The sequence below is a fragment of the Petaurus breviceps genome, unplaced genomic scaffold (assembly GCF_028583685.1).
Source record: "Petaurus breviceps papuanus isolate PSGF00001 unplaced genomic scaffold, PetGlider_PUasm1.0 558, whole genome shotgun sequence".
NCBI classification, from domain to species: domain Eukaryota; kingdom Metazoa; phylum Chordata; class Mammalia; order Diprotodontia; family Petauridae; genus Petaurus; species Petaurus breviceps.
The window spans coordinates 1174679-1197118 of NW_027186376.1; the positions used below are offsets into that span (position 1 = coordinate 1174679).

At 46.4% G+C, this 22440-nt stretch overlaps 2 protein-coding genes across 7 annotated transcripts in view; both read left to right on the forward strand.

Moving 5' to 3' along the window:
- ADSL (adenylosuccinate lyase) overlaps nucleotides 1-22440 on the forward strand; it is a 300844-nt gene that overhangs the window by 73088 nt on the left and 205316 nt on the right. The gene's annotated exons all lie outside the window — the stretch shown is intronic.
- The window catches only part of TNRC6B (trinucleotide repeat containing adaptor 6B), a 230321-nt gene that overhangs the window by 34766 nt on the left and 173115 nt on the right, over nucleotides 1-22440 (forward strand). For 4 of the 6 annotated variants that reach the window (XM_069102859.1, XM_069102858.1, XM_069102857.1 and 1 more), the window contains 3 exons: nucleotides 1606-1678; nucleotides 8156-8246; nucleotides 21221-21288. In XM_069102859.1, the coding sequence (XP_068958960.1) occupies nucleotides 8202-8246; nucleotides 21221-21288 (113 nt within the window). In that variant the 5' untranslated portion in view covers nucleotides 1606-1678; nucleotides 8156-8201. Of the gene's footprint in view, nucleotides 1-1605; nucleotides 1679-8155; nucleotides 8247-21220; nucleotides 21289-22440 lie in introns of those variants that run through there. The other 2 variants (XM_069102860.1, XM_069102862.1) reach the window with 2 other exon arrangements.

Here is a 22440-nt window from a genome sequence, read left to right on the forward strand (position 1 = left end):
TAAGTGTCTGAGGCCGGATCTGAACCCAGGTCCTCCTGACTCCAGGGGCAGGGCTCTATTTACTGCACCACCTAGCCGCCCCTCCTCATTTCTTATAGCAAAGTAGTATTCCATTACATTCATATACCACAACTTGTTCAGCCACTCCCCAAGTGATGGGCATCCCCTTGATTTCCAATTCTTTGCCACCACAAAAAGAGCCGCTATCAGTATTTTTATACATACGGGTCCTCCTCCCACTTTTCTGATCTCTTTGGGATACAACCCAAGAAGTGGCATTGCTGGGTCAAAGGTTATGTATGCACTTATTTGTAGCCCTTTGGGAATAGTTCCAGATTGCCCTCCAGAATGGCTGGATCAGTTCACAACTGCACCAGCAATGCATTAGTGTTCCATTTTCCACATCCTCTCCAGCATTTATCATTTTCTTGCTTTGTCATCTTAGCCAATCTGACTGGTGAGATGTGGTACCTCAGAGTTTTGATTTGCATTTCACTAATCAATAGTGATTTAGAGCATTTTTTCATATGCTTATAGATATCTTTAATTTCTTCCTCTGAGAACTGTCTGTTCGTATCCTTTGACCATTTATCACTTGGGGAATGACTTGTATTCTTAAAGATTTGACTCAATTCTCTGTATATTTTAGAAATGAGTCCTTTATCAGAAACACTGGTTGTAAAAATTCTTTCCCAGTTTTCCACTTCCCTCTTAATCTTGGTTCCATTGTCTTTGTACAGAAACTTTTCAATTTAAGGTAATAAAAATTATCCATTTTGCATTTTATAATGCTCTCTAACCCTTGGGGAAACAAGTTTTCAAATATACCATAATAAAACCCAGGACTTGGAGCTTCAGAGTCAGAACATTTTCAGTTGTAAATGGTAGCTGTTAGGTTTGTGGATCATGGGAGTACAGATTCCATCTGACTTGGAAGGGGCTGTTAGGCCAGCACGCCCGTCCCATCACTTCTGGAGCTGAGGAGGCTAGGTTAATTTTAGTATTTTATCCTACTTATTTTACTTGGTTGCTGCAGGGAGAACTCTTTGTAAGCTTAACGGACACCATAAATGTGGACTTGGGGTCCACATGGTCACAGACTTTTGGGGCAGAGGTTACAAATGCTGATTTGAAGTGAATTTCCAGGGGGCTCGGAATAGAAAAGTGTCCTGGTCCTGTTCTTGTCTTCAACCTTGTATATTCAGATCATAATCACTGGTGGGAGAGCTTTAAAGATGTAGCCTGGTGCCCTTGTTAGTCTGATCGAACAATTGCATTCCTTCACATGTCTTTGGAAATCAAACCATTGTGATCTCTGGTTCATTGTGCGCCAGCTGACTTCTGAAGTACCTTCTAAGACCCTCCAGTTCTGGGAAACGAACACAACTTTAACTGTGCTGTTTTGTTTGTTTGTTTTTTTGTTTTTGGCAACCTGAATTAAAGAAGAAGTTTGTTTGTTTTTAGTAAAACTAAATAAAATCACAAGATCTCCTGGTATTTAAAAAAAAAAGTTAGTATTATTTTGTTGGACCATGTTAAATTCCTTTAGCTTTGTATAAATTAGTGCTATACATACCACAGATTGAGATTTTCTTCTCTTTTCAGGATTTTGTTTTTGCACTGAATGTAGCCTGGATTGATCTTCACGGGCTTCAAGAGCCCTAGGATACTGTCAAAGGTAAATCTAATACATTTGTATCAATTCTATATTGAAAACGAATGGGGCAGGAACTTTATGTGTAAAACAAGAACACGGCATTCTGACCATTGCTGGCTCCCCATTGCACTTAGAATGTAGTCCAAGATCTTGAGTGTGATGGGGGTAAAGCAGATGGGGAAATAGCTGGATGGGGTAGAAAAGTCAGTAGGAGATTTTTTTTCTCCCATGTGTGTAGGTAGGATCGCAGATTGGGCCTTGAAGTGTCTTAGCATCAGCCAGTCCACCTACCTCATTTACAGGTGAGAAGATTGGGGCCCAGCGAGGTTTTAAGTGACCTGCCCAAGTTGTGGCAGAGCTAGGTTTGAACCCAGGTCCTCTGACTTCAGTTACAGTGTTTTTTCTCCTTTCTCCTAGAGAGAGCCAGTAGTGAAGGTGAGATCAAGGGGGTGATTGGTGGGGCAGGGTCATAGAGATTGGATCAAGGATATAGCTTCCTCTCAAACAAGAAGAAAGAAGCAGAGACTTGGAGACGAGACTGTAAAAAGGCCCTGAGAAATGAATTTCAACAAGGAGGAAAGGGCATTCCCAGCAGAAAGAGTAGAGAAGGAATATTTTGGTGAGAGATTGAAGGCCATGCTCAGGAAGCAGGAGGTAGGCCAGTGTGGCTGGTATACAGTTGTAGGATAGCAATTGCAATACATGGGTATGAAATAGTGTAGAGGGGGAGAGGTTAAAAGGGAGGCTGGATAATCACCAGGGAAGCACCATTCCTGATCCCTGCAGGTGGGGGAGAAGAGAGGTGCCTCAGATTGCCTCGTAGGCCATGTGTCGGAACACACAGCAGGATGCGATATGATGGAATCTTATTGCCCTGTGAGAAATGACTAGAGAGGCAATTTCGGAGAGGCCTGGGTGGTTTGGACTCGTGCAGTGAAGTGAGCAGAACCAGGAGGCCCATTTCTATGAACACAGTGACATTGTCATGGAAGACCCTACAGCTCTGCCTGCTGCAGTGACTGGCCCCTTGTCCCAGGGACAGAGGGTGAGGGATGTGGCCCCCCTGCTGGCAGAGGAATCAGAAGGAGAGGCGCTCTCTGGACGTGGCCATGCCTAGCTTTGTTCCGCCCGGCTTTGCTGTTTATTCCAGGTTGGGCGTTTTTTCATTCAGGTTCTTATTAGTGATTTCCCCCAAAGAGTGCCATGTCTCATTTTTAAACCTTGACAGGAGAAGGAAGAAGGAGGAGGAGTTGGGGAGGAGGCGCAGACAAGGGGGTGGCCTTTAGGCCGTGGGTCCTGACTTTTCTGGGGGGAAGGGGGGTGGCCTTGCAGACAATGCTGTTGGGCTCTCCTCTGTACGTGGAAATGCTCCTCCTGAGAGGGCAGAGTTACAGTTGTTGCCGACGCCCACCCAGGCGCTTCCCCTGCCCTCTCCTCCCTCACCCATGCCTCGTCTGCCATCCAGGCCTTTCTGTCTACAGGCCCCTCCTGAAGGGCCCCGCCTTGGCCAGTCCTCATCCTCTTCCTCACATCTCAACCCTTCTCTCCTCCCTCGTCTTCAGAGAGAACTCGATTCTTCTCCCTCTCTCCAAGCTGTCGGTTGCTTCTCCTCCCTGACCCCTTGAGATGACTTCCCTCCTTTCTTCACACAGCCCCTTGGCATCCTTATTTAACTTTCAGAGCTTCAGCTATCACCTCTGCGGTGTGGCATACATTTATTAAGCACCAGCTGTATGGAGAACCCTTTGCTGGGCACTGGGGGAGACAAACTGTTTAAACAGGACATAGGCCTTGCCCCCATGGAGCTTATAGTCCAGCGAGGAGACCAGACTCCCACCCAGAGGGCTAGAGGAGAGAATCTGCAGCGTGAAGGGCTGGAGAAACAGTCTGGAGCATGGCCCAGGTCACAGAGCTTTGGCACCGCAGAGGTCCCTGCTGGCCATGGCACGAGGCGCATGGAGACTGGATGGTGAGGAGGGAGGAGCGGCCCTGCCTACGCAGAGGCACCAGGCGTTTAGTAGGAATGGGGGTGATGACCACAGTGACGGCCAGCGTCTGCATCGCGCTTTAAGGTTCGCCGACTGCTCTGTGCTTAGGAACTCACTTTATCCTCACAGCAGCGTGGGAGGCAGGGACTCACCCAGGGTCCGTCACACACCTAGGATGTGTCTGAGGCAGGATTTGAACACAGGCCTTCCTCGCTTCCTGAGCTAGAGTGAAGGCTTTTCAGAAGAGGGCCTGAGAAGACCATCAGGGGCTGGGCCAAGGACGAGGCTGCTGTCCAGGAGTGCCTGCCTGCCTCAGGATCTCCGCTCCCCTGCTGCTGACCCAGATGTCGTCCTTGCTGTGGTTGTGAGGCTCGGCCAGCTTAACACTAAACTGGGTGTTTTCCTCTCAGTCTGTTCCTGCTTCTGGCAGCTGTTCCTCTCAGCACCCTGGGACTCACCTGTGTTGGGACTGCAGTGAGACCACTCTGGCCTTCCCTCCCAATCTGCTGCATCTGCCCTCAGGGCTTGGAGAACATCTCTTCCAGGATGCCACGGCCCTAGCCCCCACTGGATGTCAGGCACACGGGGCCAGTGACAAAGCCCCCCAGTGCCAGCAAACCGTTTGGCATTGGTTAGCTTTGCCCAAGGGACACTGACTTCAAAGATCCCATTTCCCCCAGTAGCTTGGGGCACTTTCCCCTCTCCCCCACCTCAGTTATTGTTCTGACGCAGCATTGGCTCCCAGGTTCACATTTCTGGGTGGCCTCTCTGCTTCCCAGAGGTCACTCCTGGCTCCTCCGGGCACCGATGCCATGCTGGCTCTGGCATTCAGCAATGCCAGCCTGCCATTTTGAGCTTTCAGATGCCCAAGGTCAGAGGTCCCATCTCCTTCATCTAGGAGGGAAAAGAAGGAATTGAGAAGGGAACCAAGGACTGAGGCCCTTCCACAGGTACCATGGCCTCCAAGTGCAGAAGACGTCTTCCTGCATTGCTCTTACTGGATACAAGTCACAGCACCCAAGCATTGCTGAAGAGCGCTGGGGCTGCAGGTCCCCTCCTGTGTGGAGACGCCACCCTCCACGCTGGGCTCTGCTTTGCCTCCTCCCTGGGGTTACTGATAATTCTCCCTCCTCGGTCTTATCTGCCTTCTCCTTCCCACTGTGCACCAGTCTGCTGACCATCCTGCTCAGCTGTGCGGCCTTCACCGGCTCCTTGTCTGCCAGTGAGGACTCCATTCAGTCCTGTCCAGTGCGCATCGAGTGGGTGTCGGCTCAGTTCACCTGCCATTCTGGCAGAGCCACAGATGGTCCCTGCCCTCTGTGGGGCGGGGCAGGACAGGGCAGAGCAGAGCGCTGACACTTAGCTGCTGGAGGAAAGAGGAGCCTCTCCTCAGAGGGGAGAATGAGCGTGGTTCCAGCTCTGACCTGACAGGCCAGAGGAACTGTCCTTCCCCCACCCCACCATTCCAGCTCTAGCTCCTGCCCCACTCTGGCTTCCTTCCTGAAACCTTCTCCCTTTCCTTCCTCTTTCCACACCTTCCCATGTCCACCTTTCTTCCCCTGGACCTCACAGAGTACTTTGTTTACCCTCCGTTAACATGCTGCCCAAATGAATGTTAGTTACTTGTGGGTAGGTCATTTTCTTTGAGTAGATCACTAGGCAGGCACAACCTTATCTTAATTTTGCTTCCCTTTTCCTGCTTGTATACACAGTGCAGAAGTGTTTTTGGAAAGGCCCATCTCCAGTGCCTGTCTTTGAGGAAGCCTTCTCTGGTTTTCCCAGCTGCCCCTGCTCCTTCTCTCCTCTGAACTTTTATAACCATCCGTTCACATGCCAGTCCTGGTGCCCAGTGCATGCTTCTCATTCTGTCTGTCTTTTTTCTGTAGCTGATGGTAAGCTGTTTGAGGTTAGGGTCTTAGTTGTTTTTCGGTAGAGTGCCTTATACATCCCAAGTACACGTTCTGTTATGTGGATGGCCGTTTAAACTGTGGAAGCCACTGCTACCTGCTGTGAGTGCGTGTGCACCAGACCGAATACAAATGTAGCGTAAGTCATGGCATTCAGGCCGTATAAGCTGGAGACCGTGGCTTCAGTCTGTGGCACTTAGAACCTGTGTCCAGGTTACTAGGTGTGGAATCTGATTTGTGCATAATTCTGAGCCTTAAATTAGTTTGTGATCATTTGTTCTTGAATGGAATGGAGCTTTTAAAAATCCTTTCCTCTAAATTTTATGGAGAACCTAGGCCGATAGCACATGACGCCGCTTTTAGCCAGTCATCAGCATGACTTGACTTGTGTGCTGTGTGCTGGGGTTGATGAGTTCAGGACTGCCCATGTGGTCAGCATCGGCCACATGCTCTGACCTAGTGACTGACCTGTGATGAAATGATACAATGGGTTTAGAATTCGGACACAGGCATGTTCTTAATCCTGTGATGACTGTTGCATTATTTGGCTCCTCTTCCCAACCCCTGTCACTCTGCTAGGGCCTCCCTTCTTTCCCCCTTCTCCTTCCTTAAGTGAAGTTATTGCCTTGACCTGTGACTTCCTGAGTGCTCAGACCCCACAAACCCGCTCCCCTTCCTACCAGAGAAGTGCCGAGCCGTTTGCCAAAATCCAAGTTAGATGCCAGTATTCCAGGTAGTGTCTGTAAAATGGACTTCAGGAGACTTGATCTAGATGAGAGAGGTAGAGTGTGACCACCTGGAAAGTAGGAACATCAGCAAAGCAGAGACCATAGCAGATGCAAACAGGATTCAGCGTGCGTGGGAAAGGAGCCAAGCCATGTCAGCTTAATTGGACATTGCTTCCCCTTCGACTTGAGTTGTCATCTGGGTTTTTAAAGAAAGACAGAGACATGGACTGTTGAGGAAGGGCTATATACACCCTCACACTCACACACACAGACACATACACACACTCACATACACTCACTCACACACACACAGTCATACACACATATACACCTTCACCCTCACACACATGCACACACACACGTACACACACTCATACACATATATATGACAGACATACACACTCACACTCACACACTCATACTTACACACAAACTCACACACACACATACAGACACGCACACACACGCCCCACTGAGCAAAGAATAAGGCTTAAAATGGGCTACTGAGTAGAGCTACAATACGAATACAAGGAAGGGGGAAGGTGGCATGGTTTAGAGTGCTTCAAGAAGGCGGGACTTGAGCTACACCCTCGAACGTAGGGAGGATTCAGATGAGTAGAAAGGAGTAGGGAGGGAAGGTGTGGCTGGTGAGAGAACAAGCAGCACAGAGAACAAGGTGGCAGCCGAGCGTGTCTCTGTCCTGAGCACCAGTGTGTCTGAGGGGCCCCCCCAGCTCCCTTCCTGCGTAATGCTTTGAAGGCCAGAGCTGACCCTCTAGATGCCCCTCACTGTAAGAGAAAAGCAGTGTTGGGAGGAAAGGCAGAGGCCCCTCCATCTTCTCCCTCTCGTCCAGGGGACTGTGCACGGAGTGGGAGGTGCAGAACAGTCCCCATTCTGGCAGCCAACCGTCATGTCTGCGGCTTCTTAGGCTTTTGCCATTCCTAGGTGAAACCGAGCCTGTGGTAGTCATGGTGTCAGAAGTGATGTGACGGCTTCCTGCCATCTTTCTTGAGGGCAAACACTGTCTTTTGTAAATCTAGCACCCAGAACAGTGTCTGCCAAGAATGTAGTAGGCATTTATGCTTGTTGACCCCTTGACTGATACATGGCACCTCACGGGGACAGAGAATTTGTCTGCATATAGGCAGTAATACTGAATGAAACCTTGTGAACAAATGAAGACCCTGCAAACAGGGATCGATTACCCAGAGACGACATTCTCTTGACTCTTTCATGTTGTATTCTGGATGGGGTGAATTTAAAAATGACTAGAGATTCGTCCTTGGATTATATAAGAGCTTTGTGTCATATGTTTGAATAGTTATTCATCAGGGATCAAATTTTTGATTCATTAAAAACAGAGCTTTCAGAAATTTTCAAATCTTTGTCAGATTCTAGTAAAAATGTAATCAACTTATTATAAGCTCATTGTAATGAACTTGATTCATTTAACCCTTGTAGAGGAAAAATTACAGTTTCTGTAGTATCATGAACAACAAACTTATCCTAGTTAACTAGGGCACAATTTGTTTTCTAAATTTAATTTTGGAAATTTTTTTATTGTAGGGATAGTGACTGCAGCATGTTTTAACACCACCTAATGAAACACTGAGAATGTTAAGCATAAAAACATCAGCTCAAGGGGCCCAAGCAATGGAAATACTTAGCCAAATAAAACCGAAAAATCTGGCTTTGTTCAGTGCCCCTGTTCCCCCAACCTCACAAAATAAACTGCTAACTAATTAAAGGCCAGCACTTGAGTTATTCATGGGCCCAGGCACATGTGATTTCAGCAAACCCTTTGAAAACAACCTATTCTCTTTTTGTGTGGTGATTTCATTGTCTTTTTTCCTTTCTCCTTTCTGTTTCTTTTAGGCCGTATTTGTGTGTTTCTGCAGAGTTTTGCACAGATTCTGTTCCCATGCAAACCGATGAGGGAGAAATATTGGAAGAAAGCTGCTCGGAGGTCAGTGTGGTTAAAGCGTCTCTCTGGACACCACGGGGGCTGGGAGGGGGAGGGCAGGAGAAACAGTGTTCTCCCCCTTGTCGGCTGAGACCAGTGGGGCACCCGCTGGGTGCCGGGTGTCTTAAGAGTTAGATTCTCTTACCACCTCACCTGCAGTTTGCTTGTATAGCTGGGGAGCATGATGGATTTGAAATCATGGTTTGTTTTGAAACTTGTGTGAGATTTATTTCAAGTAAACTTCCGTTGAAGAATGCTCTGTTACCTTAGGAAGTTACTCTGAGCTGAATCACGTCTTCCTCGTTACCACCATGAAGTCCATTGTGTGCCCGAGGCAAAGCGCTGCCCCTCCCTGGGCCTCAGTCTCCTCCTTTGTAAAATGAGGGACCAGTCACCCTGGCTGTCCTCTAGTCTCTTCTACCTTCTGGCTGAGGCCAGGAGACTTTGATCAGGCGAGATGGCGGAGCACCTGTCACAGAACTTCGATACCACACACTCACTTTGCCAAGCCAGATATCTAGATTTTAAAAAATATTTTAGTTGAATGGAAGAACTAGGGAATTGTTTCCTTGCTCTGAAGTGTTACCTGGGCTTTTCTTCATAGTTAGGTGGGTTTTTTGCTTTTCATGTCATCATTTTCTCTACTGAGGACAGCTGGCTGGGGGTACCAGTCGCCTTTGCTATTTCTTCTAGATTGATCTTGGCCACACAACATCTGGAGTTAGTCTGGAGGGTTTTTCAGTGTAGAGCTGGGTGGCGTGGTCGATCTGCAGCCATGTAGAGCATCTGGGTCTTTCCCCTTAAGAGAGAGAAAACAACACTAGATAAAAATGGCCTTTGGGAAGGAGCGTTGACTTTGCTCTCAGAGGACCTAGGTTCACACACTGCCTTTTGTGCTTTCTACCGGTGGCCCTTTCTGGGCCTCAGTTTTCTCCTCTTTAAAATGAAGGGTTTGGACCTCATGGACTTTGAAGTCTACTCACACAGTTACCACTCTCTCTCTAACCTAGGATACTGTTAGAGTCTTCTCATTGGTCTTTTTTCTCCTGGGTTCCCTCATTTTAACTAGCCTCCTTCTGCCACCCATTCCCAGACACCCACATTGACAATAACAAAAAGATCAATTTAAATTTCACATGTGGTTAAAAATCACTGTTTTTGTTGAGTCCTTCTCATCGAAATCTGATTCTCTGTGACCCCATGATCCACAGCATGCCAGGCCCTTCTGGCCTCAACTATCTCTCAAAGTCTGTCCAAATGGATGTTTATTGTTTCTGTGACACTCTCCCTCCATCTCAGCTTCTATGGTTCCTTTTTTTCTTTTGCCTTCAATCTTTCTCAACGTCAGGGTCTTTTTCAGTGAGTCCTGTCTTCTCATCATGTGGCCAAAATATTTCAGCTTCAGCTTCGGTATTTGGCCTTGCAGTGAATAGCCTGGATTAATTTTTTAAGTGTTGACTGATTATATCTCCTTGCTGTCCAAGGGATTCTAAAAAGTCTTCTCCAGCATCACAATTCAAAAGCGTCAGTAATGCAGCTCTCCCCTTTCCTAATAGTCCAATTCTCAAGGCCATCCATTACTACTGGAAAAAACCATAGCTTCGATTCTACAGACCTCTGTCAGGAATGCACTGTCTCTGCTATTTCATGTGCTGCCCAGATCGGCCAGAGCTCGCCTTCCCAGGATCCAGCGTCTTTTCATGTCGTGGCTGCAGGCACTGTCAGTGGTGATCTTCGAGCCCACGAATGTCACATCTGACCCTGCTTCCATTTCTTCTCCCTCTCTTTGCCAGGAAATGATGAGACCGGTTGCCAAGATCTTAGCTTTTGGTCGTTAAGCTCCCAGCCAGCTATGACACTCTCCTCTTTCCCCTTCCTCAAAAGGCTTTTGAATTCCTCTTCACTTTCTGCCAGCATTAGTATTGTGTGCATAACTGAGATTCTTGCTAATTCTCCTGGAAACCTGGACTCCAGCTTTGGATTCATCTAGCCTGGAATTTCATAGGATATAGTCTGCGATATAAGTTAGTCAAGTTTTGAACCAGTTAGTTGTTCCATGTTCAGTTCCAGCTGTTGCTTCTTGGCCCACATTCAGGTTCCTTAAGAGGCAGATAAGGTGATCTGGCACTCCCATCTCTTTGAGGACTTGCTGTATTTTATTACAATCCACACTGTTATAATAAATATGTAAAATCACTATTGTACCCTAATTTACCAATTAATAAATAGGGGGGAAAAGCAAAAGCAGCAAAGAGGCGGTGGCGATATATTTAAGAAGGATACTCCCTATAACCAGTTTGGGTTTCTGTCAGAACATATGGGTTTAATGTTAGGAAAACTAGGAAAAAGAATCTCAGGGTCAGAAGAGAACTTCAAGGCCTTCACCTGGTTTGAACCACACCTGACTGAACATCTTCTTGGTCCTCATAGCACTCCCAGAAGGGGAGGGACTCCAGTTTACAGATGAAGAGGTGCCACTTTGGAGTGGTTCTATGCCTTGTCTCCCACGTAGCTAGTCCTTGCACCCCTGTCTTTCCTGAGCCCCAAGTCTAGCTTGGGATTCTCCTTCCACCACCTCCATGAGGCCGGGCCACAGGCTCAGTGTCAGGCCAATTTTATAAAAATTAATTTAAATTTTATAAGTTATTAGAATCACTGAAGCACTGTAGTTTGTTTTACATTCTGGTGATGAAGATGTTTGTGCAGAATAGTGACCAGACTGGAGAAGGCTCTGTTTTGCCTTTTCTTTTTTTTTTACGGATGTAGGGGATTGTTGAAGGCCTTTTAACAGAAGGGTAACATGTTTACACCTGTGTTTTAGTATGACTTGAGGGGGGGTGTTTGCCGAATAGTTTGAGAGGGGCAGGGAAAAGAGTGAAAGTAGGAGTACCAGTTAGGAAGACAGTGCAGCCCTTGAGGATGTAGGGAGAAGAGCAGGAGACCAAGGACTGAGACTGGGGGTGATTCGCTGTCTGCTAGGGGGTGGAAGAGAAAGAACTAAGGAAAGAACTCACGTTGGAGGTTACAGGGAAAGCCAAGGAGTCGTGGCAGGTACGGTGGGGCAGTGAGAAACAGTAAGACCTCGGACAAGGAAGTAGGCAGCAGGGGTGGCCCACAGGTCACCAGAGAGGCTGTCAGGGTGATGCCTGCAGGCAAGAGCTGGTCAGGAGGATTAAAAGTCTCCAACAAGAAGTTTAAAAGCAGCGGGTCAGCCAAGGTCCTAGCACCTGCCCCCAGTTGAGCCAGAGTGAAGTCCACACTGCCCCCAGTCTGGCCCACAGTGTCCTGACTCCTGGCCGCCAATAACAGGAGTCAGGGTTATCCACCACAGCCCACCCCTTCCTCCTCGAAGCAAAGCTAGAGGGGGCCAGTCAAACTTCATAAAGACGTCACATGGATCTACCCCTATTGCCAACCCTTCTAGATGGCTGGGACTCCTGTTTCTTTTGGCCAGAGTGCATCCTGCTGCCGCTTAAATGGAGTAGTGATGGGTACCGGTACTCTGAGTGATTCCTCCAAGATGGAGAGATGGGAGAGAGATTGGGGGAAATTGATAGTGCCTAGTGACTGGATTGACTCTGAGAGGTCAAGGAGAGCAGAGAGCCAGAGGTTATGCCAAGGTTTCAAATGGGAATCTGGTTGAATGCTAGTACCACCAACAGAAGTAGAGAAGAGGGACAGATGAGGATACCATGTTTAAGGGGGTAGAACTTGGGCCTGGGGCCATGATGAGAGGTAGCTTTGGAAGCTGCCATCTAAACCTGCGTGTGACACCAGATTCCCAAAGGAGAAAATGCAGGGGCAAGAGAGGAGGGCCAAGGGCAGGACCTTGGAGAACACCTCCCTCCTGGAGCCCTACAGCGAAGATCAGGGCGACAGTCAGAAAGGAGAGGAGGCCAAGAGGGAGCTGGAGATCTGAGGAAAGAAACAAGGCAGACCCGCGAGGTCCTTATGGTCAGCAGGGAATGAGGCTGGAAAAAATAGAGCCTCCTGTTATTGGATAGAAAAATCAGTGAGGATCCATCCAGCCTGACGCCTGCGTGGTGAACTCAGGCCTGTTCTCAACGGCCCCCTCTTGTTCTTTCTAAGTGCACAGAAACTGTTGAGCAGTGTTCTTTAGAACTCTTTTGGAAATGATCTAGTCTGTCTTTTCAAGCACCTATATTCTTTAAAATTGTTTTTCTTTTTAAAAATTAGTGGGTTTTTTTGGTTTGTTGACATCCCTTCCCAATAATACCCCATCCCTAATACCTTGGAATCCCCCTTGTGATAACTAGAAATGGGCAGAACAGACTGACGTCCTGTGTGTAACTCACCCCCTTCCCATCAGCCCTGCCTTTGTGTTATATGGTTTGCCCTGGGGGCAGAAATCAGATGAATACTGATGCTCTGCTCCTGGAAAGGGCTTGACAATCAACTGTCCTCTGGTTAAACTTAAAATCCTCATGATGCTTCCCTGGCCACTCTTATCTCTCCCAGTGCAGTGGAAGCTTCTTGAGGACAAGGGCGCCGGCTGTCTCATATTCTCAGTACACCGCTTGCCGCGGAGCGTAAGTAATTGCCTGAGTTCATTCTGACAGCATACAAAGCCTTCCTCAATTGCAGTCCACCTTTCTGCTAAGTGGAGGAAGACGGATGTCATCATCAGCCCTGGAGAATCAAGTTTTCTCCTTGCGCTTATCTGCCTGCTCACCTGTTTGGTGGTGTTCTCTTTTAGGTTACTGTGGTTTGGGAACCCTCTTCTTTTCCTTCCCGAACACTGGAGCAGTATTTTTCTGTTTCCTGTCTTACAGCACCTCTTTCATTCTTCCTAATTCCTCAGAGATAATTGACAGCAGTTTGGCGGTGGAATCTCCAGATTTGGGCAGGTTCTTGGGGTGTTCTTTGTCTCCCCCCTTTTCTTAGGCTTCATTTACCCCTTCGAAGTTTTTGTTTCATTCATTTCAATTTACAGATAATTCTCTTCTCCTCCACAATATCATACATCGATCGCCTCGAGCGATAATTCTTTGCCTGGCTTGATGTTTTTGTTTGCAGCATAGTTATTTTCATCACCTTTAGTTTTGGGTTTGTTTTTTTTTTTTTACAAGCCTCAGCTCGTTCTACCTTTTAGCCATTTGTCTCTTTAGACTTCACCCTCTTTTCTTGCTTAAGATTATTCACAATCTTTTATTTTCACCTTACTGTATCTCCCAGTATTTCCCTTCTTCTCCTCCCGTAGAGCCACACCTCACAACCAGAATTTTTAAAGAGAAGGGGAAAGAACCAGTTTAGCCAAACTAAGCTATTCAGTGTAAGGTATGCTGCCCTGCCTGCCTGCCATGCCTTCAAAGAGAAGGGAAGGAAGGGGCCGCATCCTCACACTGCTCGAATGACACCGTGGGCGTTTTCAGCAGCTTGGCTCCTATCCTTTCTGTTTACATCGCTGCAGTCCTCCCTACTTCTCTTCCTGGTTGTGCTTACTTTACTCTGTGTCACGGAGGGCTTCCTAGATTTCTTTGTAGTTGTCACTCTTCATTTCCCCTTCTCTTTGGATGTCTTATGGGCGTCTCAAACTCAACGTGTCTAAAACAGAACTTGAGATCTCTTCCTGAAAATCTTCATCTCTTCCTGGCCTCTACCATCAAGACCATCGTCATCCTTCTGCTCACATGGGCCCACAACCTGGCCATCCTCCTTGACTCCTCAGTTAAACTTGCTTCACATAACCAGTCTTCTGCCAAATCTTGTGTTTCTGCCTTCACAACGTTTTTAGGTATCCATCCCCTTCTTGCCACTTACAGTCAGCATCTTAGTTATAGGCCTTCATCACTTCTCACTTGGACTAGTGCAATTTTTTTAGATTACCTCTATGAATTTTTCCAATGAGCAAAAACATCCTTGTCTCCCTCTCATATTAACTTCCCCCTAAATTGAGACTGAAAGAAAAATAAACCCTTTACAAATGTTTCATCAAGCTAGACAAATTTATGCATTGATGAGGTCCAAAAAATATTATCTCATTCTGCTGAGTTCTTCACCTTTCTTTCTCTCTTTCTTTCTTTTTCTTTTCTCTTCCTTTCTTCCTTTCTTTCTTTCTCTTTTCTTTCTTTCTTTCTTTCTCTCTCTCTCTCTCTCTTTCTTTCTTTCTTTCTTTCTTTCTTTCTTTCTTTCTTTCTTTCTTTCTTTCTTTCTTTCTTCCTTCCTTCCTTCCTTCCTTCCTTCCTTCCTTCCTTCCTTCCTTCCCTTTTCTCTGCTCTCTATCTCTATTCCCTTCTCTCCTTCCTTCCCTCTCTCCTTCCGTCCCTCTCTCCTCTCCTTCCCTCCTTCCTACATTCATTTTTATTTCTAGTTCCCAATTGTCTCCCTACTCCCCACTTCCCCACTCACTGAGAAGACAGGAAAACAAAAACCATTAAATATACATATAGAAACGCAAAACAAATTCTCACATTAACCATGTCTAAAAAGAGAGAAAGAGAAGAACATATGCTTCAGTCTGCACTCTTGAGTCCATCAGCTTTCCATCAGAAAGCAGGCAGCATGTTTCATTGAGTTCTCTGGAGCCCTGGTTGGTCATTACACTGATAAAAGTCCTTTACATTTTTCAGTTAATTTTATCTTTTTTATACTATTGTAGAAATTGTTCTCCTGAGGGGCGGCCAGGTGGCTCAGCGAGGAAGAGCACCAGCTCCAGTGTCAGGATGACCTGGGGATCGAATCCAGGCTCAGATACTCAGTACCACACCCAGAAATAACTGGCCGTGTAACCTTGAGCAAGTTACTTAACCCCGATTGCTCAAAAAAAAAAAATCGTTCTCCTGGTTCTACTCACTTCACTTCACATCAGTTCATATAAATCTGCCCGGTTTCTCTGAAGCCACCCCCGTCACCATTTCCTCCAGCACTGCAGTATTCAGTCAGTCAGTCTGTGTACCATACCTTGTTCAGCTGTTCGCCATCTGATAGGCATCCTCCCAGATGCTCATTCTTTTCTACCTCAAAAAAAGGTGTAAGCCTTTTAGAATACTCTTAGAATTTGTTTTGCTTAGGACTGCTTCCTTCCTTAATCTGTCCTCCCACTAACTCCTCCTTCTCTCTTCTCCCATTGCCCTATGTTTTCCTGTTGAGGAGTAAAATGCGTGTGTGTGTGTGTGTGTGTGTGTGTGTGTGTGTATTCTTCCCGTCTTTAACCATTCAGATGAGAGTGCTTTCTTCCATCCTCTTCGCATTTGTATTGATATCTCCTGGCACACTCTCCCACCCTTCTTTCCCTTCTCTACCTTAAGGTATATCCTTATGATCATCAGGACATGACAGAAACACTGCACGGCCTTGTCTGAGTGGGGCCTTCCTCTTCCCTCGGGCGTTAGAGTGCTCTACTCAGCCCTGCTCTCTTGTGCCCTCAGACGTCTCTGTCTGTCTCTCTGTGCCGGCGTGACCTGGACAGATGATTCGCTGCGACTTGTTCAGGGATCTCCCTCTCAAGATTCAGTCTGTTCCAATGTCTATTGGAAAGAGCTTTGGTGCGGGGTTGGCGTGCTGTACTTCCTGCTGGTCTCCCATCCTAGCTGTTATTCCCAGTGATTTTCTGACCGGGCTTCCCACTCCGATCCATCTTGTGCTTAGCAGCCAAAATGGTTTTGCCAAAGTGTAGCTCTCAGTTAATAAACTCCAGGATCAAGTATAAATCCCCCTGTTTGACGTTTAAAGCTCTCCCCACCTTGGCTCCTTCCTTACTGTTCTGGTCTTACCACACTTGGTCCTATCCACACGCTCTGTGATCCAAGCTCTGCTGGATCCCTGCATTCACGCAGTCTGTCCCTTATGCCTAAAGCCCTCTACCGACCCTCTTCTCCAACTCTGATTCCCTGGGTTGCTGCAAGACTCGCCTCATGTTCCTCAGCATCCACCCTTTCTTTCTCACCATCTCTGAGGTTACCTCATTTACCCAGTACATATCTTACACATGCCTGGTGGTTGACATTTTGTCTCTCCCATTAGAATGTGAGTTCTTGGAGGTCAGAAGCCTTATTTTTGCCTTTCTTTGTACCCCTAGTACTTAACCCAGTGCCCAGTAAATGATAAGTGGGTAATAAATGCATATTAGATTGTAAAGACAGACAGTTTTGACTGAGGAACTCTGATCAATGCTGTTACTTGCCATTTTTCCAGAGGAATGATGAAGCAGACCTTTTGCTTCCTGATTGATGGGTCATGGACTCAAGATGTGGAATGAAACAGATTTATTGGATATGACCAGTATGGGAATTTGTTTTGCTTGAGCCTTTGCATTTCCATACAGGGATTTGGTTTTTCTTTTTTTTTTTCTTAAGTGGGAGAAGGGAGCTGGAAGAAAGAGAAAATGATTGCTTATTAATGGAAAAGAAATAAAATGAAAACGCATTCTTGTTGACTCACTGACATTCACGTGCTACAATCTGTCCATCTATGGATACTCACCTTGTTTCCAGTTCTTGGCTCCTATAAAAAGTGTTGCTGTAAATATTTTCATGTATATAAGGACTTTCTTTTTATCGTTGAGCTCTTTGGAATTGAGGACTCCCAGTCCATCTTAGTCACTTTCTTAACATAACTCCCAGTTATCTTGTAGAATGCTTCGGCTGATTTATATCTCTGCTGGTAACTGTACACGAGTGTGTCTGCCTTTCCACAAACCCTTTAACACTGATTCTTCACACCTCTTGACCTCTTGGACAGTCTGCTGTCCAAGGTGAAGCTCCAGAATCATTTAGATTTGTATTTTCTCTTAATATTAGTGAGTTGGATTTTAACATGGTTTTTAATAGTTTGTCGTTTTTCTTTGGAGAATTGTTTCTCTCTTTTAATCACTTGTCTGCTGGGGGTTGGCCCAGCCGTGTGTGTAGCTGTGTGTATTGGGGCTGTCACACCCTTCCTTATCAAAGCTATTTGATAGAAAGATTTTTTTTCCTAGTCAACCACTTTCTTCTTATTCTTGTTCATTATTTTGTTGAGTCACTCACAATTTTGTTGTCAGAAATTAATGAGTGTGTCATCCCTCTTTGAGTAATTTTTTGTCTTAGATTCAGAAGCCCTGGGACCACACGTCTCTTTTATCAGAACATTTGGCATACACTTCCATTGAGGAAACACGTCAGACTGTGTTTAATTTTCACCCCCTTAGCATCATATCATCGGGGATGACGTAGTTGAACATAGCACTCATTCATGTAAAAAGTAAAAAAAAAACCCTATCCTAAACACAGATTTGAGACGACATCTTTAGTATGGCCAAAAGCATGTATTGATTCAGTCTCTAAGTATATATTAACGCCTGCTGCATGCCAGGTGGTATGTTCAGCTCTGGTATTTGAGCTGGAGCCCAGCAGTCCTTTTCCTTAGACAGTTTCTATTCTGGCAGGTGGGGAAGGCAGCATGTGCCTATGTGAGAGCAGAATCAGGAGGGCTCTGGTACCTGGAAACAGTAGTACTGAAGCGGCTAGATGGGCAGGGGTGGGGCATTCCACGCATGAGGGCCAAACAGTGCAGAGGTTTAGAGAGTGGTGGGGGGCATGCAGGCTACTCCAGATATTGGAGACAGCCATGGAGCCCATGAGGAGAAGAACATCCCAGACAGAGCCTTTGGGTGCACTCAGTGGGCAGAGAATGCCGATGCCCCAGCAAGAGAGACTGAGGACGGTACCCAGAGAAAAGTGAGTGCATCAGTGATTGCAGGAGTGGTCGGGGGGAGCACAGACTGAAGAAGGGCCATGCAGAGATCTCTGTGCCGCTCTGGAGAGCTGCCAGATTGCAGACAATCTCAGACAACAGTGAGAGGAAGGACATGGGAGTTTTGCAGAGAAAGGAAAGAGAGAACAACATCTAGCGGGGATGATAGGGTCTTAATTGTCAGAGGGGCATGGGTGTTCTGTGAGCATCAGGGAAAGAACCAGGATATAGGGAAAGACCCAGAGGGGCTGGAGTGAGGTGGGAGTAGAGGGGATCAAGGGCACAGTGTAGAAGGGCTGGCTTTGACCTGGAATAAGGTAATCCATCTTCTTTGAGATGGAAGTCTTGGAGGAATTGGTAGGGACAAGGTTCAGGTTGGAAGAGAAGAAAGAGACTGTGGCGAATGGCCTGGATTTTCTCAGTAACATAGGAGGTGAGGTCCTTACCTGGGAGTGTGTGAGCACAGGGTGCAGGGTGAGGCTTAGGCAGAGAGGATGTGTATGGGAAGCTGTGGTGGGGAGTGGGCCTAGTTCAGTTACAAGGCAGTGGAAGCTTTGATGGATGATAAAATGCAAATGGGAGAGAGGGAGGGTGCTTTTGTTTTAGAAGTGCTAGCCAGCCATGGCAGTGTAAGAACAAATATCCAAACGTAGATGGCTCCCTATCCTCTGTATCAGTTCAGACAGAGCTTTCTAGGTGTCTCTGAAACCTTCCCCTTCCTCATTTCATAGGCACAGCAGCATTTCAGCACATTCAGATGTGGTCATTTATTCATCCATTTCTTTTTTTTTCTTTTTATATATATATATATATATATATATATATATTTTTATTTATCCATTTCTTGATTGGGGGTCACTGCCTTAGCTTCCCCTTCTTTGCTACCACAAAAAAATAATGCCATAAATATTGGTGTGCACATGGGTCCTTTTCTTTTTCTTCGATCTCTTTGGGGTATAGACCTAATAACCATATTGCTGAGTCAAGAAGTATGTGTATTTTACTGATTTTTCTGAATCTTATTCAAAATTTATAATGTATTTGAGAGTCAACCTACAAAGTCACTTAAAAGGGTGTGTGTGTGTGTGTGTGTGTGTGTGTGTGTGTGTGTGTGTATGAGAACTATAAAGCTCTCTTTGCAGGAATAAAAGCATTAGGGAATTGTGGATTTACTGATTATGGTTAGGTCATGCCAACATAATGAAAATGTCATATGACCTAAATTAACTGACAAATTTAGTGCTATACTGATCAAATTCCTTGAGAGATTCTTTTTCAAACTAGACACAATAACTACGGCCTTCATTTGGTAGAATCAAAGTCAAGAATCTCAAGGAGAATAGTGGCAAAAGCACGAACAAAGGGGTGTAGGATTACCAGGCCTAAAACTGCATTACATGGCAGTGGTTACCAAATCCTGGTACCAGTGAAAATAAAAAAGATCAGCAAGAAAGAGAAACCCCTGGAAATCATGCAGCCCAAAAGTTAGGGGGAAAGATGCCTTGGCTGACGCTTCTCACTTGGATGACCAGGGACATGCCTGAATGTCTCTGAGTCTGCCTTCTCAGCCCTAGAGTGGGCTGGGCAGCCCCATGGTATCCCCTCCAACCTTGTTGTGAGCCTGCGTCTGTAAGCCTGGAGAGTATCTGTTGTTGTTATGGCATCAGTCAGAAGGTGACAGTCTTCTGACCTAGGCAGTGGCTGCTTGGATACGCAGATGGGGGTGGGGGCAGAATCCAAGATGGGCTTGAGTTTGAGAGAGAAAAGAGAGCTGAGGGCCTGTGGGTGAGAAGCAGCTTGGGCCTCCAAGTCAGGAGTACTTCTCTTCCACGAGAGAGTGAGACCGAGGGGTAGGAGGTGTCTAGCACAGAACAGCCATCACAGAAAGAAAGGAGATTGCCTGTCATGGGCAAGAACATAGTGGTTATTGAGGCAGAAATCATAGAAGAATCAACTGTCTGTGTGCAGCCAAACTGCGGGCCAATCAGAACCGGCCTTAGATTAATTAGAAGGGAGGACAAATGAGAAGACCCTGAACAGTTGCAGTAACTCCAACCTGACCTAGTCTAGAGGAACTGTCAGTGCTGAGAAGTGGAAAAGAGGCAGAGATGGTTTGGGTTGGAGCTTTTGTAGAAAATGATGAAGAAGTAGGAGACTAAAGGAGCCCAGTGACCAGGTCCCAGCAAGCCTGCCTGGCCCAGCGCCCCAAGCCTACATGGCCAGCCCCAGCAGGCTCACAGGTCTGGAAGTGGAGGCCCCCTCAGAGGCCAGGGAATCCAGCCTCCCACTCCAGAGTCCAGACTGTGATGTGCAGGATGACGCATTCACTAGATCAGTGGACGAAGCCCTACAGGTGGACGTAAAGAAGCGTGAGACAAAAGAGGTCCATAGAAATCATTAACATTTCTGCCCAGCACAGCAGAAGTCAGTGAAAGGTCCTAGAATCACACAGGCAGAGGAGGGCAGGGAGGGCTGCATCTGGACAAGCTCGGTTCTCACAAAAGTTCCAGGCCGTCTCCTGACGTGGAGCCGCCTGTGGTTCTCCCTGTCATGCTGTGACCCCACCATTTCAGACTAGTCATGGCTCCTGCTGACCAAAGGACATTGAAGGTCTGCAGAGGGGGAGCCAGCAGGCTGTGAACACGCTGGGGGGCACAGCCCCAAACATGGTCAGATGAAGGTGCTGAGGCCCATGGTTCTAACCATCGGCTCCATCTGCAGCAGAAGCAGGGCTTGAACCCAGGTGGTCCTGGCCTCCAGACCTACCCTCCCACCATTCCACCCTCTCCATGCTCTCCTTTTGTCCAGATTGAGGATAGTGCCTGCAACTGAGGCTCTTCATGGCCTCCTGAACTATTTCAGGGAAGGAAATCGTATTTGTTTCCGTAAAGCACTGTTGACTGGTGACCCAAGATATCTTCCAAAGCAGCTGAGTGTCCAGTTTTTTCATGGAGCTATGACCAGCCAGGGAAGGTTGCCTGGAGGGACAAGAACCACCGGCATTTGGAGTAGGAGGGTCAGACAGAACGTTGCAGTGGACGGGTCTGGGTGTGGGTCCAGCTCTTCATTGACCCCATGCTTCTTCTTGAACAGACCATTGTACCTCTCCGTGCCTCAGTTTTTCATCTGTAAGATGAGCAAAGCGTTGGATGAGATTAGCTCTAGGGCTCCTTCTAATTCCAATGTCTGCTGTTCTAGGAAGTGAAATGACCACCTTTAATTGTAACATGAAGCATTGGCCCGCTTTGGAGGTGACAATACATGACCTGTAATGCTTGCCTTGGCAGGTGGGACATGAAGATTTGGTAATGGAAGGGCATGGCAAGACTCCGCCTCCTGGTGAAGAAAGCCAACAGTGAGTCATGGTTTATTTTGTAAAAGAGTCTTGTGACACATTTTTGAAATGCTATTGTTAAGTCTATTAAAAGCATGTTTGGCGGGGCTGTATGTGTGTGAAGTATTTGTATTGGTGGGTGCCCACCAATGACAAGTAGTGAGGGTGTTTGTATTTATGGGCCTCCTAACCTAGAGAAGTAAGAGAGCCGAGTTTTCTGCACAGTTGACTAACCAGAGCTGGTATTGTGTTTTAGCGAGGGCTTCATGGATCAGGGTGTTCTAACCTGAGCCAATGAACTTTGGTTTGGATTACTGGTAGAAAGAGAAAACAGAATGCCATTTTCCCTAGACGTGCCTGTGTGAAACCAGCCCCCTGAGGAGGTATTGGAGAGCATTTCCTGAAATTCGGTTCCATTTAGTCATGTGGCAAGGCTAATCTTTGTTTCAATAAGAAAGCATTTACCAAGAGGAATGTGTATTAGAAATTGTACCATTTCTCTTATGTAGCATTTAAGGCAATTCTTGGCATCCTTTGCATCTTAGTGGAATGGTTTGGCTTTAGAAAGAAGGAGGAAGGGAGCCCAAGGGGCATATTTTCTATAACAGGTAAGGTTTTCCCTAGTTAAAATTGTAAGAAATTCTACAGCAGAACAAGCTAATGTTCTTATGGAAGAACAGTTAAGATTATCTTCAGAGGCCTGAAGTTACTACCGTATGTTTTTGCTCAAATGGATTCTCTGAATAGTTTTCATAATTTGTAGAATTTGTGGAAAATCTTTCAAGAGAGCCCTTTCTCGTCTACTGGGAAGTTAGTTTTCTCCAGTTTTCTGAAAATGACTTCTTTGATAATCTTTAAGAAAGAAGCAGTCTGCTTCTATAGAAAATTCATTCCATGGAACTGGTTCTTTTTCTTGGGAGTAGAAACTTGGATTTCTTCACAGCTGATTGGATTTGTAACCAAGCATAGTTTCCTAAGACATTCAGATCAATCCCAATTTTGTTCCTATCCTGTCAGATGCACCTAGGTAGTGTCTTACACTCATGTTAGTGTGAGAGAATGAATGAAATTCTAAGCAAGGGTGTCAGAGGGAAAACCGAGTCCCATTAGAACTGAAGCAGATAGAGGAAAAATTCCAATTATTCCAGTTTCTTCCTCCAGTCCCCCCACCCC